At 35.2% G+C, this 25,778-nt stretch overlaps 1 protein-coding gene across 1 annotated transcript in view; it reads left to right on the forward strand.

Moving 5' to 3' along the window:
• Nucleotides 1-2,104: 2,104 nt before the first annotated feature.
• LOC580767 (brain-specific angiogenesis inhibitor 1-associated protein 2) overlaps nt 2,105-25,778 on the forward strand; it is a 44,099-nt gene continuing 20,425 nt past the window's right edge. The window contains exons 1-7 of the mRNA XM_030999086.1: nt 2,105-2,284; nt 3,298-3,373; nt 9,037-9,123; nt 13,415-13,476; nt 14,301-14,417; nt 15,482-15,637; nt 24,556-24,642. Coding sequence (XP_030854946.1) covers nt 2,237-2,284; nt 3,298-3,373; nt 9,037-9,123; nt 13,415-13,476; nt 14,301-14,417; nt 15,482-15,637; nt 24,556-24,642 — 633 coding nt within the window. The 5' untranslated portion in view covers nt 2,105-2,236. The remainder of the gene's footprint in view (nt 2,285-3,297; nt 3,374-9,036; nt 9,124-13,414; nt 13,477-14,300; nt 14,418-15,481; nt 15,638-24,555; nt 24,643-25,778) is intronic.

Raw genomic sequence — 25,778 nt, forward strand, 5'->3', positions numbered from 1 at the left:
TTGGAAAATCCTGGATCCGCGCCTGAGTGATGTGTAGACAAAACAATACAATTACCCAAAGATAGAAATTTTGGAACACGTAGAATGCAGCTTGGAACATGTACAATGCAATAATTTGAATAATGGGAGTGTGAAGTCAAAACAATACAATTACCAAAAGATAGAAAATTTGGAACACGTAGAATGCAGCTTGGAACATGTACAATGCAATAATTTGAAAGATGGGAGTGCAGTGTAGGCAAAACAATATTATCCCCTAAAGATAGAAATTTTGGAATACGTAGAATGCAGCTTGGAACATATACAATGCAATAACTTAAATAATGGGAGTGTGTAGTCAAAACAATACAATTACCAAAAGATAGAAAATTTGGAACACGTAGAATGCAGCTTGGAACATGTACAATGCAATAATTTGAAAGATGGGAGTGTGTAGGCAAAACAACACAATTACCAAAAGATAGGAAATTTGGAACACGTAGAATGCAGTTTGGAACATGTACAATGCAATAATTTGAATAATGGGAGTGTGAAGTCAAAACAATACAATTACCAAAAGATAGAAATTTTGGAACACGTAGAATGCAGCTTGGAACATGTACAATGCAATAATTTGAATAATGGGAGTGTGAAGTCAAAACAATACAATTACCAAAAGATAGAAATTTTGGAACACGTAGAATGCAGCTTGGAACATGTACAATGCAATAATTTGAAAGATGGGAGTGCAGTGTAGGCAAAACAATATTATCCCCTAATGATAGAAATTTTGGAACACGTAGAATGCAGCTTGGAACATGTACAATGTAATAATTTGAATGATGGGAGTGTGTAGGCAAAACAATACAATTACCCAAAGATAGAAATTTTGGAACACGTAGAATGCAGCTTGGAACATTATACAATGCAATAACTTAAATAATGGGAGTGTGTAGTCAAAACAATACAATTACCAAAAGATAGAAATTTTGGAACACGTAGAATGCAGCTTGGAATATGTACAATGCAATAATTTGAATGATGGGAGTGTGTAGGCAAAACAATACAATTACCCAAAGATAGAAATTTTGAAACACGTAGAATGCAGCTTGGAACATGTACAATATGCAATAATTTGAATGATGGGAGTGTGTAGGCAAAACAATACAATTACCCAAAGATAGAAATTTTGGAACACGTAGAATGCAGCTTGGAACATGTACAATGCAATAATTTGAATAATGGGAGTGTGAAGTCAAAACAATACAATTACCCAAAGATAGAAATTTTGAAACACGTAGAATGCAGCTTGGAACATGTACAATGCAATAATTTGAATGATGGGAGTGTGTAGGCAAAACAATACAATTACCCAAAGATAGAAATTTTGGAACACGTAGAATGCAGCTTGGAACATGTACAATGCAATAATTTGAATAATGGGAGTGTGAAGTCAAAACAATACAATTACCAAAAGATAGAAATTTTGGAACACGTAGAATGCAGCTTGGAACATGTACAATGCAATAATTTGAAAGATGGGAGTGCAGTGTAGGCAAAACAATATTATCCCCTAAAGATAGAAATTTTGGAACACGTAGAATGCAGCTTGGAACATGTACAATGTAATAATTTGAATGATGGGAGTGTGTAGGCAAAACAATACAATTACCCAAAGATAGAAATTTTGGAACACGTAGAATGCAGCTTGGAACATGTACAATGCAATAACTTGATTGATGCAAACAATGCACCCATGACAAAGATATAAATTTGGGACACGCAAAATGCAGTTTGGAACAGGTTAGATGCAACAACTTATATTGATGCAAGTATGAAGTCACAACAGTACAATACAAATATAGAAATGCACTAACTTAATTGATGCAAGTATAGATGCAATTAATGTATTCAAAACAATACAAGTGTAGTGAAATACATATATTCTCTTGCTTGAATCAGTAGTGCAGATGTGCTGTCATAGCCTATGCACAGCGTGTACGGACAGTACACACGTCATGTCGGCACAAGCATAATGCATATTCATTAGGGGGCGTCAACATTTCCTTTACGTAGTGACGTGCGCAAACCTCTACAGGTTCCAAAAGATTGCCCACCCATCATAAACCGTGCACATAACGAAAACAAAGGTGATCAAGCCAAGATCTAGTTCGGTAGTTCGGTGCTCGCAATATCAATACTGAGAATAGTAACAATATCATCGATAATTCTGGCACTGGTAATACCCCTGATCAACATGGCGACGGGAGAACAGCTTCATAGAATGACAGAAAATGTCTACAGGGTAAGAATTACTTAATTTCTTCGTAATATCTGTGATTTGCTTGGGTTTTGAGCCGTAGACTCGATCGAGAGCGGGGGTACCTACATCATGAATCCCTTCCCCGCCTGACCTCGACTGGGCAGGGTAGGTGTGGCAGGTGTCTGCTTGTCTCTATTGCGATGCGTGCACTTGAAGCAAAAGGAGACTCCGCAGCACCAAATCCAAACCCGATTCAGCTGTTGTTCTATTTCATGTGTTTTGTTTATGTATCAATGCATGTGTTACATAAATATTAATACATTTATTTATTTATTATCATTATTAACTGATGCATTTATTTCCTAGAAGCAGTGCAATGACAATACATGCGTAACAATATTTCAGAAATCAGAATTGTAATGAAATATTAAGATATTTCAGAACTGCAATGAAGTATTACTTGACCAACTGTCACCAACAACACTCAACAGTGAATAGTCATTTTTTTTAAAGACCCCTATTGGAGAATTCTAGATTAATGATTTTAAGTGTTGTCCATGTTAAACAGAAATTTAATCTTTCATTGGTGTTACTTGGAATAGAAAGAGACTCGTCTACTAAACACGGTGTCTTGTGATGATTGAGAATGAGAAGGGGTCACTAAGAGTATTATGACTAAACTCTTTTCTGGCTCTCAGCAGATGGTCACAAGAAAATAATCCTTGCGAGAGAATAAAAGAGGAAGAGAGAAAGGAGGAGAAAGAGAGAGAAAGAGACAGACACAAAAATATATATGTGAATATATACATGTAAAAGAGAGAGAGAGAAGGAGAGAGAGAGAGAGGGGGAGAGGGAGAGGGAGGGGGAGAGAGAGGGAGAGAAAGAGAGAGGGAGGGAGATACGGAAACTAAATACAAAAGTTAATTCTCTTGAATAAAATATGGAGTCGATTGAATGTTATGAATTTTTTTCACATAGATTGTGATTTAGTTTGTTCGTTTTCTAATCATGGAAAGGCTGTATAACAATACCAATCTGTTTATTTCTATTTCCAGCATACAATAGATGGGTTCAATCCTGAATTACGGAATCTAGTTACTCTCGGCCGAGCTTATGAGAAAGCCTTACAAAGTAAGTGTACTTCTAAAACTTGTGCATCCTTACAATTAAGAATATAATGGTCTTGATATCAGCTTATATATAATGTTTTCTAGACATACCATATACCTGTACGTGCTAGGATTTTTTGAGAGGTTTACCCTTAAGTAACAAATCTTTGTATTACTGTGTTACACATCTTATAAAAAACATGTAAAGGTTGATGGGCACAGAGAGGCAATCTGATCATAGTCCAATCTGGAGTTCACCACTTAAAACAGTCAGGGTAAACATTACTTTTTCAGTAATGTTTTGTATTTCTTGAGCATTCAAGGTGTGAGAGTTTGGTCATTCAACTTTTACTCATCTTGTTATGATTACAGTAAGGGTGCGTTTAATCGACACTTTTTCACCCTAGAATCACGGTTTCTAAAGACGTTTAGTTTAAAACGCAATGCGTTCAAGCGATTTTTTCGTCGGTCGTAAAAATAAACGTGTTTGAAAACACAAACATGAAACGCTGAAAAAGATGCGTTTTGTATCATGATTCAAAAGAATCACGGTCGCTAAAATTCGATTGAACGGACGGAGTTCTCAATCATGATTGTATGACGAAGCCTCTTCCGGTTTGGGAAAAACCGCGCGCCCGCTTTGCATGCAATTTGCGTTCACTATACCATCGTGGCCTGTTCCATTATGTTATTCATTGTTTTTCCTTCTATCATTTTCTCTTTCTGTCTTTCCTTATGTTATTCTTTGTTTCTTCCTTCTATTCTTATGTTATTCTTTGTTTTTTTTCCTTCTATCACCTTTTCTTATGTTATTCTTTGTTTTTATCATTCTATCATTTGCTCTTTCTGTCTTTCCTTATGTTATTCTTTGTTTCTTCCTTCTATACTTATGTTATTCTTTGTTTTTTCCTTCTATCACCTTTTCTTATGTAATTCTTTGTTTTTATCATTCTATCATTTGCTCTTTCTGTCTTTCCTTATGTTATTCTTTGTTTCTTCCTTCTATACTTATGTTATTCTTTGTTTTTTCCTTCTATCACCTTTTCTTATGTAATTCTTTGTTTTTTATCATTCTATCATTTTCTCTTTCTGTCTTTCCTTATGTTATTCTTTGTTTCTTCCTTCTATTCTTATGTTATTCTTTGTTTTTTTTTCCTTCTATCACCTTTTCTTATGTTATTCTTTGTTTTTATCATTCTATCATTTGTTCTTTCTGTCTTTCCTTATGTTATTCTTTGTTTCTTCCTTCTATACTTATGTTATTCTTTGTTTTTTCCTTCTATCACCTTTTCTTATGTAATTCTTTGTTTTAAGCATTCTATCAATTTCTCTTTCTGTCTTTCCTTATGTTATTCTTTGTTTCTTCCTTTTATCATCTTCTCTTATGTTATTCTTTGTTTTTATAATTCTATCACTTTCTCTTATGTTATTTTTTGTTTTAATCATTCTGTTACTTTCTCTTTCTATCTTTCCTTATGTTATTCTTTGATTCTTCCTTCTTTCACCTTCTCTTATGTTATTCTTTGTTTTAATCATTCTATCACTTTCTCTTTCTGTTCTTCCTTATGTCATTCTTTGTTCCTTCCTTTTTCACATTCTCTTTCTGTCTTTCCTTATGTTATTCTTTGTTTCTTCCTTCTATTTTTATGTTATTCTTTGTTTTTTCCTTCTATTACCTTCTCTTTTGTTATTCTTTGTTTCTTCCTTCTATTCTTATGTTATGCTTTGTTTTTTCCTTCTATCACCTTTTATGTAATTCTTTGTTTTAAGCATATTCTATCACTCTCTCTTTCTGTCTTTCTGTCTTTCCTTATGTTATTCTTCGATTCTTCCTTCTTTCACCTTCTCTTATGTTATTCTTTGTTTTAATTATTCTATCGACTTTATCTTTCTGTCTTTCCTTATGTTATTCTTTGTTTCTTCCTTCTATCACCTTCTCATTCTTTGTCTTATTATTGCGATCTATGCTCAAAACAGCAGTCGACAGTCGGCCGTAAACAATTCCAGAAAGCGCGCGCCGAAGTTCCTGGGCCATACTGCGCAGTGTGATGCGCAGTGGTTTGGCTCGCAATGAGCTAGAATCAGCGTTGATGAAAAATCGCTTGAACGCAAACCGCAGTGACCTTGCTTTTTGTAACGGCGTTTTGAATTGTGATTCATGTTTGTGATTCTAGCTTCGAAAATTCGATTGAACGCACCCTAAAAGTGAACAATGAAAACACTCTGGCAGTATATGAAGCCTTGTATTACCATCAAATCTACACAAGGTCAAGGTGTGGATCAGATATCAATGTGGTATTATGATCAGGGTTGCCTGTCAGGGTCACCTACAAGTCTCTCTAGGCCTGTCTTCACTACATGTGTCTCGAGATTGCCAAATATCCATCTATTTGAACTATCCCGATCGGAAACTATCCAGCTAATTTGCGTCTTCATCAGACAGAAGTAGCAATTAGAAGGATATTTGGTCGGGATTGTCATCCCAAGTTTGCAAAATATCCCACTATTTTGGCAAAATATCCAGCTATTTGTCCTGTGCGTCTTCACTAGACTGAAGATGCGCAATACGCACTAACGCTGAGCAAAATATCTCGAGCTAATTTCTCAAGGTCGAGTTTCATGTTTGGAGGTCGAATCTCGAGATAGTGAAGACGCAATTTGTTACTTCGGGATTATTTCCCAAATAACAGGCTATTTGGCAATCTCGAGATATTTGGCAATCTCGAGATGATGAAGACGCGCCTTCTCTCTCTCTCTCTCTCTCTCTCTTTCTTTAAAGTTCCATATTGATTGACTTTGGCGATCATGCTGTTCCACAACCCTCTGCTCCTAGCCCTTCTCTATAGTATTAGCACCACTCCCAGTTCTTTCACTCCTCTCTCTTTTAACAATTTCTGCATATTGTCCATCCAAAGTATCCTTCTTATTCCCCTACTCCTCCCACATTACATGTTAACTGTCCACTATATGCTATGAGCCATTGAGGAAGTATCAACCTTTGGCACGGTGATGCCCAGGCTCTAAATGCGCCCAAAAAGTTCACAAAAATAATTGTCGTTACTAAGATTTGTGAAACATGTCTGGTACATTCCATTGGTAGGATGGATAGTACAGGTCCAAAATACTAAAGAAATGTAGCTGTTTGTTTCACTTCCAATAATGCCTCCATCTACCAAAGGTGGTGCTGGAGGCATGTTTTGGGGTCGTCCATCCCACTTTCTTGTTACCTCAATATCTCAAAAACCACTTGAGGTATGAACTTCAAACTCAGGCCTTGTGGATAATATACAAGTATCACTATAGGAAATGATCTGATCAAATTTGAGGGTAAACAGGTCAAAGGTCATAGAGCTCAATTCTGAAATTACAGTTTTTAGTTGAGCTTTATCGCAATATCTCAAGGTACATGTACAGGTGTACCTAAGATTTGTTATAAAGTTGAGCGATGCAAAAAAGAATTATCAGCTTTCAAAGGCAAAGACGTCAAATTTACTCTAGTTTCCCCTACATACTGTATGTTCTTGTACATGTATGAACATGTATGTTGTTCTTTCTACTGCATGTCTGTGTGTTATGATGCATTTGTCCATCCTGTAACTACGAGTTCCAAATTACTTTGAAGATCCTGCCCACCACCAACCCACAGTGAATCTCTGTTAAAAACCACAGTGCTGTAATCGTAGTGAAAAGATTGGACAACAGGAAACTTGGAAGGAAGTGGAAATTGGAAAAGCAGCTATGTTTTCCTTCTTCCCTGTATCCTCTTTATTTCCTGTGCACTGTGTGTATATAAGTACTACACAGTAGTGTAGACTCTTGGAAAGAGGTGTACATTGAAAGATATGTTCACATGGCACTGTTGTACATAGTTTTAAAGTTAAAGTATAAACAAAGATCCACTAACAATGACAACGTTTCACACATGACCGCAACAACAGGTTATTTGAAGTTAACTACTACAAGTTCAACCCAGGAAAAGCATCCATTTTAACCACAACCTGGAGTAAACTCAAAGTTAATTGGGTTTCCATGACACGGTCATTGTGTAACTTTGAGTGAAGACTCCCCACTTTCTGCTGAACATACATGTAGTTTATATTACGATAACCTTTATATCTGTCATGGTTTGTAACTATGAGGTAAATAACGTAAATTAAAATTGAATAACCATTTGTGCGTATTCACAGTCACAGTATTCAAGATAACTTTGAAGTGTAAAACCATGAAATAAATTTAAAGTTAATGGGCTGCCGTGTGAACCTCACCTAAATAAAATCGACAGATGAGAAAAAAACAAATACAAACCAAGTGCCTGGATTGATAAAAAAAAGGTACTGAAGAATATGATTTATTGAGTAAACATACTGAAGTATCAGTACTTGAAACTATTTATAGCTAAATTAAGTCTATTTTTTATGTAATACAATGACTCAAAATGTATCAAAATAAACTGTACCAGGCAGATACCACACCAAGCTACTTTTAATCTCAGCAATTGTGTATTAAAGTGCTCGCTAGCATCAAGTTGGGAGTTTTTCACGCACTTGATACGGGTATTTAAAATAACATGATTGTAGTAATCCATATTCATTGTAGAAGAAGGAAAACAAAAAGTTTTTATAAGGCCTGGCTTCATCAGGTCGAGTTTGCCAAATAACTCAGTAATTTCAGAATCAGGATATTATCCAGGAAGCTCGAAAGTGCGTCCTCACTAGACCGATACGCTCATCACAAACTGCATACTGTATGTACATTACATTGTAGCTCGACGGGTCAAATAAGCCTGCTATTTCCCAAATAGTGGGATATTTTGGAAACGAAACCAACATTTCTTGGGATGTATTCCTGACCAAATATCCCGCTAATTGCAACTGCTGACTTATGAAAACACAAATTAACTGGTTAATTTACGATCGGGAATAGTTAAAATATCAGGTTATTTGGCAAAATTGGGCTGATGAAAACGGGCCTACAGTCAAACCTGTCTCTATAGAGGACACCCAAGAAAGAAAAGTGGTAACTGTAGGCAGGTGGCCTCTCTAGACAGGTTTCTTGAGGGAGACAAAATACATGGCCGCTATACACAGGTGTCCATTATAGAGAGGTGGCCACCATATTAGTACCTCCACAGTATGATGCTGCTAAGTTTACATGAATCATGAATACAATTTTGTGAGACAAGTTTTCAGTCATCCTACAGTATATGTATATAAATAAATATTTATTATACAATAAAGGAAACAATAATTTCTTTGTACATTACTCCCCCCTCCCCTAAAAAGAAGAATCAACCAAAAAGAATACCGGAAAGTGAAAAAAAAAAAAAAAAATAGCAATTAACTGTTAGTCAGTACTTACAGTGTACATGTATAGTGTAAGTGATTGCTTCAGAAGTTCAGATGATAGTGGTACTTCAGTTTTCTTTACCACAAAAATACTTGTAAGAGGTCATCAAACACTACTGGTGATAAATACTCCCTCTAAATACTCCAGTTAACTGATATTTTAAATCAAATTTTTGTCAAACGTTCTGCTGTACTCACTAAGTCAATCGACCAAGCAAATTATTAATAAATTCCAACAGAAAAAAAATATAATACCTGTACATAACAAGATAAAACTATTTTTGTTATTGATATGGTTTTGTCAAATTTCATTGATTTCCCATATATTTCATCCTTTCAGGTGTATCACAGGCAGCTAAGGATTATTTCAATGCCATAGTAGCTGTTGGTGAACTAGCAAGTGAGACTAAAGATTCAAGACAACTAGGTGAGTACATGTACATTTATTAAGTAAGCCACAAATGTTTTTATATAGTACCTGTTGCAACCCGACTTGACTGGTAATTACTTGGATCGGGTACTGAACCCTAGGATAAAAATAAGAAAAGAATTGTTGGCATATCCCTAACCCTGAAAATTTCCCATACACTATTTAAATAAATCGCTATCCTGATTCCCAATCATGTGTGCAAAGTCTGTGAGTAAAACCATCCCATCTTCAAGGAGAAATTAAGAATCCACCTACCTACATGTATCCCTATTTTGCTATGGCCCTTTAATCCAATACAACTTTCATCGTACCTTTAAAGGTAAAGACCAGTTTTGGAAATGCCCCCCTCTCAAAACATGAAACGGAAGCTCTATTACCAATCATGTGAAAGAATATGTTTTGACCAATACGTGATGATACAAATTTTGCCTAGAAACCACCTACTTATTGATATATTTGGTAAATTATTATATCTATTTGGACCTGATAGATATAACGCATGTGTCGGGCATGTGTCGGGCACGTGTCGCGTAGTCCCATATACATCTTTCTGTGTACAGTGCTTGTAACTTTACTAAGACTGGGCTAGATTTCTTAACATTTTGATGATTCCAGAACCTTGCAGTACACACCAATGCTCATATGCTAGATGATCAACCCTTTTTTGATCGATTCCACAACGTTTCTTTCACAATGCAATCGCATGACCATAACTGGTCTTTATCTTTAAGTGTAGCCTTCACTTTTGCGCGTGTAAATTATCATTCAACACTCGGTACTCTCCACATTATAATCTAATCGGTAAGGTGGGATTAGATCATTAGATTAGGTTGGATGATTACAAGCATTTATAATTATACACACGCTTGAAGGGGCATCAATTTCTGCTAATTAGTCTGCAATAAAAACTCAGATTATGGCCACTTACAGTTAATTTTATATGGTATTGAATCGTGCCTCTTGGGCATAATAAAACACATTTTTTTGGAAGTATCCTCGTCATGATAAGTACATGTGCGTGTTACCTCAATGGAATTGCCCTTATATTTTGTACAATAAATGTTTGATGAGGTTTTAAAACTCATTGTATTCAAAGTACATGTACCATCATAAATGTGAACTACAAACATGTGTCCTTGGACAATTAACATGTATACGTAGACAGACTGACTTGAGTTTGTTATCTGATGAGGCTCGTACAAGTGCAATATGAATATCATACCATGCATGCACTGGGCGTGAACTCATTCCACATTTCTTTCTTCAGAAATGATTGTTTAAACATACGTCGGAATTGCTCTCTGCGTTTCTATATACATTTACATGGTTGTGGCTTTATGTGTACTAGAGATTGTATGTAAGCGTGTAACCTGGAGCTCATTAAAAAAGCAGATAAATTGGTGCATTCTTCTTTCTGTTATTGGGTTCATTGTAGTTTCATTTCTAATCTGCATCAAGGGAACTGCATGTAATTAGGCTAATTAGATATTAGATATAGATATGCTATCAGAAAGAGAGTGTTCAAATTATTTTGTCAGGCATATAGCATGGATTTGAGTTTCACACTCTTTACAATATACTGTATACGGTATATACACAGCTTCTAAACTTCTATCTTCCATTGAAATTATGAAACTTTTGGATCATAATTCACAAGTGATCCTGCATACATGTAGTAAAAATGTTGATAATAGCTACAGGTATGTACATAAATTTCAGCAACATATTGATCCGTCTTGTTTCGGCAGTAAATCCTGCTTTAAAAGAGAATCCAACCTTGATTGCAAACTACATGTATTCAAAGAAAGCAGAAAAGTCAGAGAAATAGACGGGTGAAAGGTTGAACAAAAATCTGACAACCGATGAGAAATAAGTTACTAACCAAATTACCAAATTGAGATTTGCCTCTAATATTTAAATTATTCATAACTCTGATTATTAACTAGATTTATTTCAAACTTTTGCCATTCTGTTTCTTTTATGTTTGTGCTTTCATACACTAGACCCTAAATATATTAGATTGTCCTTTCACTTAGAATAAGATGAATAGCATAGAGGAGATAGTCAATGTGTACATTGCAAAGATGGTTTCAATTTGATTTGATGAATCAAATTTTCAAAAGTTGATGAATACACACATGTCTGATGATTGTACTTGGGCATGACACTATTACAGGCCCCCTGGACTCATGGGTGCCCAAAAGCTAGGTCCGGTTCACCCAAATTCCAAAATGTTTACATACTGTATATTAGAGCTCATACATAAAGACTCTAGAAAGTTGTAAAAATCAGGACGACCCACTTCTAAAAATCTTGGTGTGGAGCTCTAATCATACATACACAATTGGCACTCACAGGTGAGAACTGTAAGTACTACAGTAAACATTTCTAATGACACGTACATGTAGAGTACCTGTGGCAGTTCTTTGGTTATGCTTTTGTTAACTGCCATACCTGTGTTTTCATTACCTGACAGAAAGTGAAAGTCACAGGTCAAGTCAACACAATGAAGTTGGAAAGTTAACTCCTCATTGTATTCTTACCCATGGGCAACAACTTGTGGGGAAAGCGGTGATTAGGGTGGGGGGGGGGGGGGGAGGGAATAGGATGCCCCTCCCTTAGGTTTTGACAGGTAATCAATTGTAATGCAATATGTTGTTCACTTCAGAGGGAACAGAAAGTGTTCTTTACCTTTGAGCAACAAGTGTACAGTAAATGTAGCTATAGGGGGAATGAGCCATTATTGCCCCCTCCGCGTTCAACACGTACTGTTGTGCCCCCCCCCCCCGACATGGTTGGACACATGTTATGCCACCATGTATCAGATAGTACAGTCATTTCTGTCTTTGACAGGAGGGAGAAGGCTCGTCTCTTGTCAGTTGTCACTTTTATTAGATGTGTCGATTGGTTTGAACTAACAATGTAGGAGTCTGCCGACAGTTTTAAAGGGATAGGTTAGGATGTTTGACTTTAGTATTTAATATCTTTATGGAGATTTGGATAAATAATTACCAATTGAATACGTCATATATTGTAAATAAAAAGTACAAATTATTTCAAGCTTCTGGATACTTATTCTGAAAAGCTGAACAAATTAGGAGTGTCCTTATTCAATAGGGCAGTATTTTAGGGCTTTTTAAAGACGTACACTGTAAAACAAAACTTTTTTTTAATAGGAATTTAATTTTCATCATTGATGCGGATTTAAATGCTATTCAATGAAGACTTTATATGATAATGTCCAATATCTAGATATATATGCTGTTTTCTACTAAAAAAAACCCCAATCTGTTATAGAGAGTAATCACGTATTTAAAAAATGATCTTTCTGATTATGTTATTATAATAATGAAATCAATGTATTGAAAGTAGTTCATCAAAGCTTCATTGTGCATACATGTACTGTACATGTAAATACACATGGACTCATGAGTATCTTGTATCATACATATGTACATGTATCCTTTTTTATTAATAAGTGGGACGTGCAGCTCGATCAGCTAAAGACTGAGTGTATGCATGCTGCCTTGTGCTTGGCAGTCTGTATAAGTAACAAAGGAAGAAACATGAACGATTCACAACGAGCTGTTCAGAAAACAGGAAACTACCTTTTCCTCAGGCTCCCGTAACGAGGGGAACCCGGCTAGTTCTCTTCTTCAAATATGTGCTGAGAGAGAACAAGGGGGTCCTAGCTGACTCATTAAACAATCCAGACACAGGATATTTCAAAGGGGTTCTTGAGTGTGACAGACTCAGAGTGTACATGTACATTTACAGAACCGGTACATTGTAGAAATTAATGTGCACTCTACATGTATGAAACCTGGTATTATTGTTAAGTTATTTGGCAAAGACAAATATCAAGAAAGCAGTAGTTTAAGTTTCAAGTAAGTCACATGGATGGCTGAAAAAAGAGAAACATTAACTATTATGACTATTTAACCCAAAGAACTTCTTTTTCCATTTCATTTGACATTACATACATTGTAAATTTAATGTCTTGAATCTACTCACATAATAGAACAATACAACAAATTATGATATGGGGAAAACAATGATGTTGTATTTTGTATATGTCTCCAGATATGAACAAGGGAGAAGGAAAAAAGGGCCTTTGCATCATAATGCTATGAAGTGGAAGGATAGATTGATAAAGGATAAAAGGGAGAAAAGAAGAAAAAGAGAAGCAAAAGAAAAGAAAAGAAAGAGAAAGTTTTGATGTGATACTATAGTAGCTTTTGAAATTGTTTACATTTCTTTTCTTTCTTTCAATCCAATTCCTATGCAGGTCAGTCACTACTTCAAATTGCTGAGACTTACAGGCAGATAGAAACCGAGAGAGAAATCACGGTAAGTACAAAGTATATGGGCAGGGTCGATGTTTACATCTTCTTATCAACCGTAGAAGAATCATGTTGCAGAGAACCTTTGTGTATACATGTACTTTAATATGTAGATCTCAAAGTTGTACTTTATCACTGTTGAATCATAAAAGGTGTCAGATTACAATACAATGTACATGTTACTGCTTTGCTTTTATCTTATTAAGATTAAGTTGCGAATGATATGGTTTTCTGTGTCTTATTGTTTTGTCCTGGACTGACTTCCTAACCTGTTGACAACCGGATTCTCACGTTGCCATAGGCTTCATACAGGTTCAACCCAGTTCCAGAAGGAAATGGGTTAAAGAATGTACAGCATGCAAGTGGCTACATTCATTTAAACGCATGGTGGCTTGATTTGGCTTCCTGCATGTATTTTCTCCATAAGGTTTTCTGAGCTAACCATGTGGACTTTTGTGTTGAAATATTCATGTTAAAGTAAGCAATATATTTGAAGTGTAAACAGTTTACATGTATGTACATGTTTGTGTAGGTTTCTGGTAATAGAGGTATATTGTTGATCACTTTGAAAGTTATAGAAGAAAATTTTACACCATAAAACAAAAATTAAAAAAAAGCTAAACATGAATCATTATACAGAGTTTGATGTCCAAGTTTTAAGTAATGTATTTGTTATAACATTAATGTGAATTTGATCCTACAAGAAGGAAAAAGTGAGCAAGAAAATGACAAGAAAATGAAATCAAAGAAGTATTCGAGGAATGAAAACATAGTAGGTTACATCTATATTTTCAATTTCAATGAATTATTTTTCTTCTGTTCATTATTCAGGTGCATGCATTGAGGAAAGAGCTTTTGCATCCATTAGAAGGTAAACTAGAGCAGGAATGGAAGACTGTGCTTCAGGTTCAGAAATCATACCTATCAGAAAACAAAGCAAAATCAGAGGTGAGTAAGATTCAATTAGCTGAGAAATAGATTTGATTTTGTAAAGGAGCAAAACAAAACAAATTATTTGTATGCCCATGTTAAAGTACTCTATTCATAAACTTCAAACTTCACTCGTTTTTGTAAGTGTTTTTCACATGAATTTTGACATATTGCAATTTATATTTAATTTTTTTCCTTTTTAAAATTACTATTAGAGTTTGCTTAGCTCGCTTTTACTTTGTATATATTCAAGCATTTCTTTTCCATATTATGTGTTCATGTACGTGGACTGGACTAATACTTTTTTTGTTTTGGTTTTTGTTTTGTTATTCTTTTATTTACATATCCATAAATTGAGCTGTCAAATAACATACTAGTACAAGATTCCTCATGTGATACCTAATGTACTTTGGATTAATGACCCCTTTGTTTGTTCTGTAGGCTGTGGAGAAATGTCGCTCAGAGGTGAAGAAAGTAATTAGCTCTTAAATGCATAGTTACACACTTGCTAGATTTGTTATCTTTCCTGTAATGAATGTACTTTGAATTCGAGACCCCTTTGTTTGTTTTGTAGGCTGTCGAAAAATGTCGCTCAGAGGTGAAGAAATTTAATTGTCAAACGCATACATACTTGTAGTCCTGTCTTCATCAGCTCGAGATTGCCAAATAGCCTATTATTTCTAATTTGGGAAATAAGCCAAAAGTTACAAATCGCGTCTTCGTCAGCTCGAGACTCAAGACTCGAAACTTGGGTCAAGATATTTTGATCAGCGTTCGCGCATAGTGCTAGTCTTCTTGCTGGTGAAGACGCAACGGACAAATAGCGGGACATTTTGTGAACAAGCTCAAGATATCTTGGGATGATTATCCCGACCAATTATCCTGCTAACTGCAACTGCGGGCTGATGAAGATGCAAATTAGCTGGATAGTTTGCGATCAGGATAGTTAAAATAGCAGGTTATTTAGCAATCTCGAGCTGATGGAAACGGCTTACTTATACTACATGTAGGTTCCTCATTTGATATCTTTTGTGTAATAATGTACTTTGAATTTGTTACCCATTTGTTTGTTTGTTTTGTAGGCTGTGGATAAGTGTCGCTCCGAGGTGAAGAAACTTCAGAAGAAAACCCAGAAGAATCACAGTGAAAAGTACATAGAGAAAGAACAGAGGACGGCAGAAGAGCTTCAACTTCTCACCAAACAACTACATAACTTCAGATCTAATGGGCTGAGAGAGGTAAGAAATGTTATGTGGTGATATCTAATAATAATAATAATAATACAAATACATGTAGGCATTTATACAGCGCCGTCTATCTAGACAATTCTATTCCGAGGCGCACAAATTGTAAATACCCCGGCTTTAGCCTAGCTGCAATCTTAGCGCTCTAGCATTTCAATGAATTAATTCCTGCCAGGTACCCATTTACCTCACCTGGGTCGAGTGTGGCAAATGTAGATTAATGCCTTGCCAGAGGACATTAGTGCCATGGCAGGGATCCAACAACAACCTTTGAATTTCACGTCAAGTGCTTAAACCACTCAATTTTGTATGAAAAAAAACATAAAATTTATAGCTAGGACAGTGTGTGTGGATGTAGAAGAATGCTATAGGAGGAATATACTTCAGTAAAATATCTGAGAGAACTTGGCATGGTGGTATTAAACACTTAAGTTTTCTTTCCCAAGATCCTCTAAGGACAAGCTTTATATTGAGGGCTAAATTCATCACATATTGCTCTTCTAATAATTGGCAACAATAATATTTTTCTTTTATTTTATACATTGTCAAAATAAAAAGTGTGTCTCTGAAAACAAGAATGTTGTTGAAAGAATGAAAAAAAATGACCAATTTAGATTAAAAAAAACATTGATTTGGAATCTTTCAATGTGTTGCCAATTTGAGGAATTTAAAGCTTATTTTCCTTTTTATAAATTTCTGGCATCAAATACAATATAGTCATGAACAAATATGGAGGCAGTGTGTTCAGAACTCTTTGCCCTTTCTTCCCTGAATAAATGATTGTTGGGCCAAACCACAGAGTATGAAATGATTATCAAGGAAGGGGTTCAGTATTGAGGAAAAAATGTCTAGACTCCTCTGTAATGTAAAAAAAAAAATAGAACATTAATGTTGTTGTTCATCTTGCATACCAGTACATGATATGTACAACTGGACAATGTTTCATTTTAAGTATACAGTTCATGTTACTACTTTAAATATTACATCTTTGAAATGTTATGTATTATTCACTTCAGCCAAACTTTTTATCCTCTTCTCCTCGTAATTCATGATAATTGTAATAAAGAAATTGAAGTTTTATTGCATTTTATTCACAGTGAATGAAACAAGATCTCCATCTCCATATGTTTCCAAAGTGCTTTAGAAATTCAGAATCGCTTTCAGTCGAAGCAATTTTGTTCATTCTATTAATACATCACATCATATAGTTTGATTTTATTAGGTTGCTCATATTTAAGCCTTTCTTTTTCTGCTGGTTGCTTATTTCTGCTGAGTTATGGCTGAAGTCCCTGCGGCATTAAGCAAATATCTTTGGACGGGGGCAGGAGGGGGATGTTATATTAAGGCTATCCTGCCTTGGAGGTTCATGAACTCTTTAATTGGCAGTTAATCTAGCTTCTGCAGTGGCATGAGGCAGGATTATGGGGATTACTCTCAATTAACAGGTAGCCATGATATGTAACAAAGTCCACGCAATCAACTTGTAAGTCTTGTACTGTACATGTGCATATTTTACATGGACATGCACATACCTAGACTAAAATATTGTCAACAAAATATAAGGGTACTTATGTATCTAACCAACTTTTGGGGAAATCATATATATGCTCAAATTGGATGGTTATTGCTCAGTTTGTAGATAGTCATGTTTGGGCAAAACATTACCAAAGTTGGTTGTAATATTGCCCAAAATTGGTCTGGCACAAAGTTGCCCTTAAGGACCGTCACTACTACTGGGCCAGAAGGGATTAGACCACATAGAGAGCCATCGAGGTCACTGTGACAGGTGGCTATCTCATTAACTCAGCTCTCATTTAACATAAGAAAAAGAGGATCATGGGGGACCAACAGGCACCGATTGGGGAAGTTTTCTATATAGAGGGAGCAAGTAGCTACAAGTATGGCAGTGTGCCTTTAATTGGTCGCATCCTACTAGGTAACCATTTAACCCCTAGGTGGAGAGGAGCAATGTAGACAAAATGCCTTGCTGAAGGACATAGATATGTTATTGCCGTGCTGGGATTTGAACCCACAACCTTCGCATTTCCAGTCAAGGGATTAAACCACTCGACTGCTAGACCTCCACGGAGTAAACAAAGATCCCACCACCATATCGTACTTCGGGATGTGTATCACTTTTTAAAGAAATAATAACAATTAAGTATTTGAATCCTGCACGTTTCGACAAATGAACTTTTGATTCAGAGTCTTTTTGTTAATAAATCACTTTTAATCAGCTAGAATACCTGGGACCCGATTCATAAAACTGGTTACCATTGATAACAAAGTTACATAAACTACTGGATATTTAATTGGCAGTGAGCAAATTTGATATAGAAAACAAGACATTATTTATTTTAAATGAGATTATAAGCCCTGGATGGGCAGGCAATGAGAGTATATCCTGGCTCATTTATTATTACCATAAACTGTTCTAAAGATAACAAAGAAAATAAGTTTCTGTGTGTGGGAGTGGCGGAGTGCACTTAAACCCAATACATACCGACAGATATGTGGTTTTGTGAATAATCTCAGGCAACTATTCTCAGCATATGTATTTCTGATCGTGACGTGTATTAATGGGCTGTTCAGACTTAAGAAAATTTATACAAAACTCCTAAAGAAACGTCATCTAAAGAATCGACATTTAGCAATAGGTGCGTACAGACTAGACAAATTCTTGTTTAAAGAAATGTCGTATTAAGAAACTAATATATTGAAGAGATCAATTGATATGATAAGTCCTGCCTAGTTGAACACGATTTTGGTTTGATGCAATGTTCATGTGTTTTGCTCTATGACATTTTGTTACACCACATTTCATTAAACAATATCCAAAATAGATAAGAGGTGGCTGTATCATACATGTATATACATTGTAGCTGTACCAGAGGGAAAAAATACACAGGGGCTCTGGGCGAAGTAGTCCCCGAAATTTATTCTGAATTTTTAATGGAAAATAAATAAATGAAATGAAATGAAAAAAAAGTTTCCCTGAAAGTCATAAAAGAGCCCCAATAAATTTGCATACCGGTACATGTAGAGTTCAATGAAAACAACTTGTAAAGAGTGTTTTTTTCATGCAAGCAAGCTTTAAAAGTAGCCCCCCCAATTTTTAAATATATTTTTTTCCCTGAGCTGTACGATTCTTGTATTGCTATATACAATAAATTCAGGTAGTCTGAATACATAGTAATACTCTCTCTCCATTGTCAACACAGACCTTTGTAGCAGGAAGTCCACTATCTCTGCTCTGCCCACCAGTGATAATCATAGACTTCCTTTAATACAGTTCTAATTTCAGGGTGCCCTTTCAATGGAATTTCCAGTGCTCTTTTTAAAAATGAGAATGCAAATGATAGTTTGCCTATATATCAAAGTAGCTACATAGAAAGCTTGGTTTGGTAGCTTTGTTTATAAAGTCGTTGGGTAGAAAGTTTGGTTGGAAAGTGTTGTTTAGAAAGTGTCTGTTTAGAAAATTTGGTAGGAAATAATTAGGTCAGAATATAGGGATTGTTCATAGCTGTCGGTGCAGGTCGGGGGCGGGGGATAAACATAAAACAAGAGGGAAAGAACATGAACAACGTCTTAATTTGATACCTCCAATACAACTACCAAGCCTGAGCTAAAGAACTTACAATCTCATGCACTTCTTTTATTGTATATTGTATGTATATTGCAGTTGTTTATTAGAAGTTAGTGAACTTCGCTAGTATGTTCAATTCAATTCAATTTTAAATTCAATTTTAAATTCAATTCAGTGTGGTTTATTAAGCATACAAAGTATAGTAGCCCAGGGACTAATTGCACGATGTTTACAATGTAAAATGTGAATTGATATGATTTGAATTCAACATGCCGAAGGTCAATGCTGATTCCTCGAGATAGCTAAATGATGAGAATTTCTAACATGCTTACGTGGAATAACAGTGTGTGTGTACAGTATGTGTGTATGTAGCCTATACGCCCATCGTTCCGCTCTCACAGACAATTGACTACCGGTATTTAACCTTTAGACAATCCAAATAAAAGTTTGGAACCAATATAAATTGAATTGTTGTTTCAATTTTATTCATCCCTCTAGCAAATGATGAGAATTCCTAACGGGCTTACATAGGATATCCATATGTAGCCTACCCCATTGTTCCATTTGACCTAATAGATAATACAAATACAAAGTTTGGAATTTGAACGATATAGTTTTTGAACCCAATATGGCAATAAATGAGAGATGATTTGTGTTTTGGTTAATTGCTTTTTGCTGAATAGAAATAGATAATATTGGGCTTACCTGGCATAGCAAAATTTAGTGCTCGGACTATTGAAGAACTGATAACTGATAGTTTTTATCCTGTAAGTTGACACTTTGGGAAGGATAAGGTAAAGGTAAGATTGAATTCTGGTAAAGATAAAAGGAATTTGTGAGTTTTTTCATCCTTTTTATTGTCAATTCTTAAGAATGTCCTCTGGAAAGGATTACTCTTCAAGTGCTTTTATACTATTTCAATATAATTAAAAAATGACAAGAAATTGCTGAAAAGTTTGGACCAACCTATCATTCCGGGTATGTGTCGTCCCATTGCCCGTTACTGTGTGCATGCAATCTTCAGCTAGATTGAGAACATTACATGTAGGTTGGTTTTGATCATTCCAAAACCTCACAGTACATAAGGTATGAATTCTTGTGGGCCACATTATATTTAATTACCTATTTAATTACCTATGGAAACTTCTGAATGCAGGCTTAAAGGTAAAGACCAGTATTGGAAACGCCCCAATTTCAAAAAATGAAATGGAAGCTCTTATTACCAATCATGTGAAAGAATATGTTTTGACTAATACATGATGATAACAAATTTGCCAGGAAACCGCCTACTTATTCATATATTTGGTAAAATTGCTTCTCTCATGGACTGTGAGAGATATAGGGTAGTCCCATATACACCTTTCTTTGTATAGTGCTTGTAACTTTACGAAGAATGGGCCAAATTTCTTATCATTTTGATGATTCCAGAACCTTGCAGATGCTAGATGATCAACCTTTTCTGATCGATTCCACAACGTTTCTTTCACAATGCAATCGCATGACCATAACTGGTCTTTACCTTTAAGCCTTTTTATTCAGTTCTGAATCATAATCACCCCTTCCCACCCTTCCCAAATGGGTTCAGACAATGTCTTTCACATTGCAATCAAATGACCATTACTTAACCTTATCTTTAAGAGTGGCTCTCAGGTCTACATCCGATTTGTGCCAAATTACAAAGTCATACAGTTGCATTTGAATAGTACCCTACTAACAAATGTATCATGTGCATGGGAAAATGCTGTCCTTCAGATAATATACAATTGGCGTTGATCGATCTAATTGAGACTGACTCATTGCTTTATAACTTCAGAAGGACTGATAAATCTCAACAATAGAACGATTAAATGAATAAATAAGTCGTGCTGTTTGCACACTCCTTAGTTCAATGACAGGCTGAAGATAAGAAACGAGGAGTTACAATCATAAAATGTCATTAAGATGTATTTAAAGTACTTTGCACTTTAGTCTTGAAAGAGAAGTCCTCTGTGATATTGAGTTGGTCTAAAGAAAAACCTACATAATGAGAGAAACAGATTAGTGAAAGTTTGTAGAAATTGATGAAGTTTTACCATTGGAAACAATCAGAAAACAATATGGAAACCTTGTGCTTTTCCTTGTAAGCCCCTCGATCATCTCAACTTTGTTGTGTGTCTTTCTCAGGTGGTCTGCCAAGCGCAGGTCTTTACACTATAAAAGTGACTAGACTAGAGCCATCAATTATTTCTCCATCCCTCTCTATCTTTAGCCTCCTTCTTAAATGTCACACGATCTATCACCTAAGGAAATCTCATATATATACTATTTTATCATAAAGGAAATATGTAATCACGCCTGTGTCAGACATGTGGAATTATTTATCGGATGCATATTTTGGCACACGCTTTCGCTGTTCCCTAATCAATAACTAAAAAGTGTTTTTTATGAAGAGTTTTAAAAAGAGTTTCATGGAATTTTTAGATGAAAACAAATGAAAGGATCGATGCACACAAGGTAAATCACAGAGATGTCCATTTGTGATTGGTTGAGAGTTATTTAAATTATTCTTAAAGGTAAAGACCAGTATTGGAAACGCCCCAATTTAAAAAAATGAAATGGAAGCTCTCATTACCAATCATGTGAAAGAATATGTTTTGACTAATACATGATGATAAAAAATTTGCCGGAAAACCGCCTACTAATTCATATATTTGGTACATTTGTTTCTCTCATGGTCTGTGAGAGATATAGGGTAGTCCCATATACATCTTTCTGTGTATAGTGCTTGTAACTTTACGAAGAATGGGCCAAATTTTTTTATCATTTTGATGATTCCAGAACCTTGCAGACGCTAGATGCTAGATGATCAACCTTTTCTGATCGATTCCACAACGTTTCTTTCACAATGCAATCGCATGACCATAACTGGTCTTTACCTTTAACTTTTATATCCATTATAAGACCCTCCTCAATTTTTATGTAATCTGTATTATTTTCTAATATATTCCTTCTTTTATTTAAACCAACTTAAAATACTCTGTTGTAACCCCCAAAACCAATTATTGCTATATTTTTCAAACTCCGATTGGTAAATCTGATTAGCTAGTACCCTACTTAAAACCACTTTGTTTATTAGGTTGTAGTTTAGAATTCAATGACCATGGCCTCATTGTGGTTGGACCATGTGCCTGACAACCTTGTAAAATTGAGGTTTGGTAGAGGAAGTGTTCAAAAAGTAAAAAAAGGAAGGATATTTTGGGTATTTCTATTACTCTATTCTGGAGAAGGAAATACTTGGCTGTAGTTGATTTACTATGAGTTGTGTCTGTCATTGTAGTGTGCACTCTGAGTTATTACATTTATGCATTTTATAGGGATAGGATAATTAGGATTAGACTTTAATATATTTATGATTCTTCATTTATTTGCTCTTGAGTTCATGACCAAACTTGAAATGTTAAACTTTACGAAAGCTCATTACATTTAAATAAGTTCAAGTAGAAGGTAACGTAATATTTGACTTATTGTTGCTGGTATCACATGGAAATTGAATTGATTTTCATTTCATAGTACTAGCAGGGTGATAACGAAACTCAAAATAAACGGCAAGGACAAAAAAAAAGGGGGGGGGGGAATCAATGGTGAATAGAAACACAGTAATTTTTTTTGTACAATGTCTAGATTGAATTTCATTAATTAATCATACCATGGTTTAGAATGATATATTTTACATGTGTGTTTTATAGTATGCATGTGTTTAGCATTTACATGAACACATTGTCTGTACAGGGCCAGGAGGGTGTTAACTCTGTTCTAAAGTATGTGACTTAACGCCCTTTTGGTCCCAAAGTCCAACTAGATGACATATGTTTTATAGCGTATCAAGGGCATCTATCCGACAGTGTTCAAGATGAAACATGAAACCAGCAAGGGATGTTATTGTAATTATATGAATTCCATTTATTAAAGAGGGAGCTAGACTAGCTCATGAAGAAATCTCACTCTCTTTTCTCCTTTCTCTTCTTTCAAACTGTCTCCTCAACACGCTACCAAAATTCTAGTGCTACACCGATATATATTAATATGGAGTATACGTATTTCTTGAAAATTGCTCTAAATTTCCTTGTACTTTCCCATTTCTTCTTTTTATTACTCTTTGTTCATGGACCTAAATCTCCTGGTACCCTCGTCTTTATGAAGTAATTCTCAATTGTTGTCACCTCTTCTCCCTTCAAACGTAAGGACAAGTTTTCCTAAAAGCAGGGCTCAAACTAGCAGGCACCTGGGACACATGGGCGCCAAGAATCTAGGATCTAGAATTTTGGACCTCCAAAATGTCAAGTTTGTTTGTACATAGGGCTCCTGCATAAAGACTCTAAAAAGTGAAATCCAGACTCCCTTCCAAAAATATTAGTGTTGGGGCCTGCTGAAAGTTTTGTTTCAAGAAAAATAAAAGTTTCTTTAGGAATAGGGGAAGTTTTGTTATAAGTATTCAATAAGAATGAGTTTGATCCTATTTTTGATGAGATATGAACAATCATACATTTGCATGTTACTATATAGCAATAGTTTTCAGATTCAAGGAAAGCAGTCTTTTTGGCACCCTCAAATAAAATTGTGCTTCCCATAAACTCTTTGGATTGACGTTTCAGCATGTATTTTCAAAAGCCCAATAGTACTTTGACGTGCTTGGTTGATTTTAAAGGAAATAATAATGATGTCTGAGAATCAATTTTTATGGGCTTCCTTACATATGTACCAGCACAATTTTTATTTACATTATTGAAGTTACCCTGTTTAGGCTATTACACCTTATAGAGTGGTGAAGTGTGACGTCATTAAAAATCTATTTTGAAAATTTCTCATTTTTTTCTTTGTTTTCCGAAAGAGCATCACAAATAATGTCCATCTGTCAAAAACCAATTGAATATGTTAAGTATTGGCTGAGATATGACCATCTGAATAAATATATGTCCTATAGGAACTCAGTGTTATTTGCTCTGGCTCCTAACCATTATGAGCCAGAGCATATAACACTGAGTTCCCATCGGCAATCTTTTTATTCAGATGGTCATATCTCAATTGGTTTTCGACATTTGGACATTATTTTTGATGCTCTTTCGGAAAACGAAGAAAAAAATGAGAAATTCTCAAAATAGATTTCTATGACGTCACAGCTTCGGTACTCTATATGCATTTGAAACTCGTCTTTTCGCTTCCCACTCTAATTCGCTAAGCTACATTATTTGCTTGTATGTTCAGTTCTAATCATGTTTTATGTGGCTCTTGTTAAAGTTAATTAACCATCATCTTATTTCCTCTTGTTTCTTTATCTCTCTCTTTACAGGCATGGACCGAAGAGAGGAGACGCTATTGTTACCTTGTCGATAGGTATTGCTCTCTCATCAAAAACAATGCTGCTTTCTTTAGCAAGGTGGGGTGGCGGTCTACTAAACATCTATCTCTTATTATAAAATCATCAATTATATACTATACATAATGTCGTAGCACATTTTCTCATAAAATAAACGATAACATTTGATATGCATAATCAAAGAGCATCATATAAACAAGCACCATATATATTTTCCCATTGTTTTAATGGCAACCTTTGTGTAATTGAGGAAGGAATCAGATTATGGGACATGCACATTGTACTTGTTTGTACATTGCTAGTCTTTCCTTCCTGAATTTATTACCTCAGACATTGGATTGTATTGCTTCTTGTAACTGGGCCCTCTTTCATCCAAATGTTATCAAACAAGTTACAATAACTGTTATAAGCTACTGAAATCATGGCATAATTTGTTCGGCCGAGAGCAACTTTGTCATAGAAGGTTAGCATTTGTTATTAATACAACCTATTAGGGAACTGGGCCCAGGTTTTTCGTACCTAATATGAAGTAAACTAAACAAATCTTTCTAAATTTTGCTGTGGTTGAAGTCTTATGCACAACACTGAAATACCATTCATATCTAAAAGCTATCATAACCCCACAACATATATCATCCGTTGAGAGGAAGAAAGACATTATCTTTGTGTTTAAAGGATATGATTTAATGCCCTTCTGGCTCTCAGCAGGCAATATATTCCTATCTATTCTTGTCATTAAAATGCTGAGAGCACCTTCCGCTATAATCTACTCTGCATACAGGAACTAGCCATCTTAATGTATTTGATCAGTAAATAACAGCATAGTGGGATTTAGATTAAAGCTTTTTCTCTGTTTACTTCCCGACTATCCTACATATTCCTTAACATACAATATATTACCTTACATGTATGTAGAATACATTTTTAGATTGGCTTTCCCTACATTCAGAATCATTTCCTATTTGAAGTCCATTTGTACTTGATATTCATTTCAAAACTACATGGTATTAGTTCATCCTTTCATGACAAGTTTTGAGAGATTTTTCATCCTTTTCTTTTTAAATGACAAGTTTTGATAAGTTTGCCAAGCACTACACAGAAAGATTCCTTGTTTTCTTTGGCATTTCCTTTTGTGGATGATGAACAGCCATTGTTTCTCATTAAGCATCCAAATTAAAATCACAAGATAAATGTAT

This window comes from Strongylocentrotus purpuratus, unplaced genomic scaffold (genome assembly GCF_000002235.5).
Source record: "Strongylocentrotus purpuratus isolate Spur 01 unplaced genomic scaffold, Spur_5.0 spur5_contig_861, whole genome shotgun sequence".
Lineage (NCBI taxonomy): Eukaryota > Metazoa > Echinodermata > Echinoidea > Camarodonta > Strongylocentrotidae > Strongylocentrotus > Strongylocentrotus purpuratus.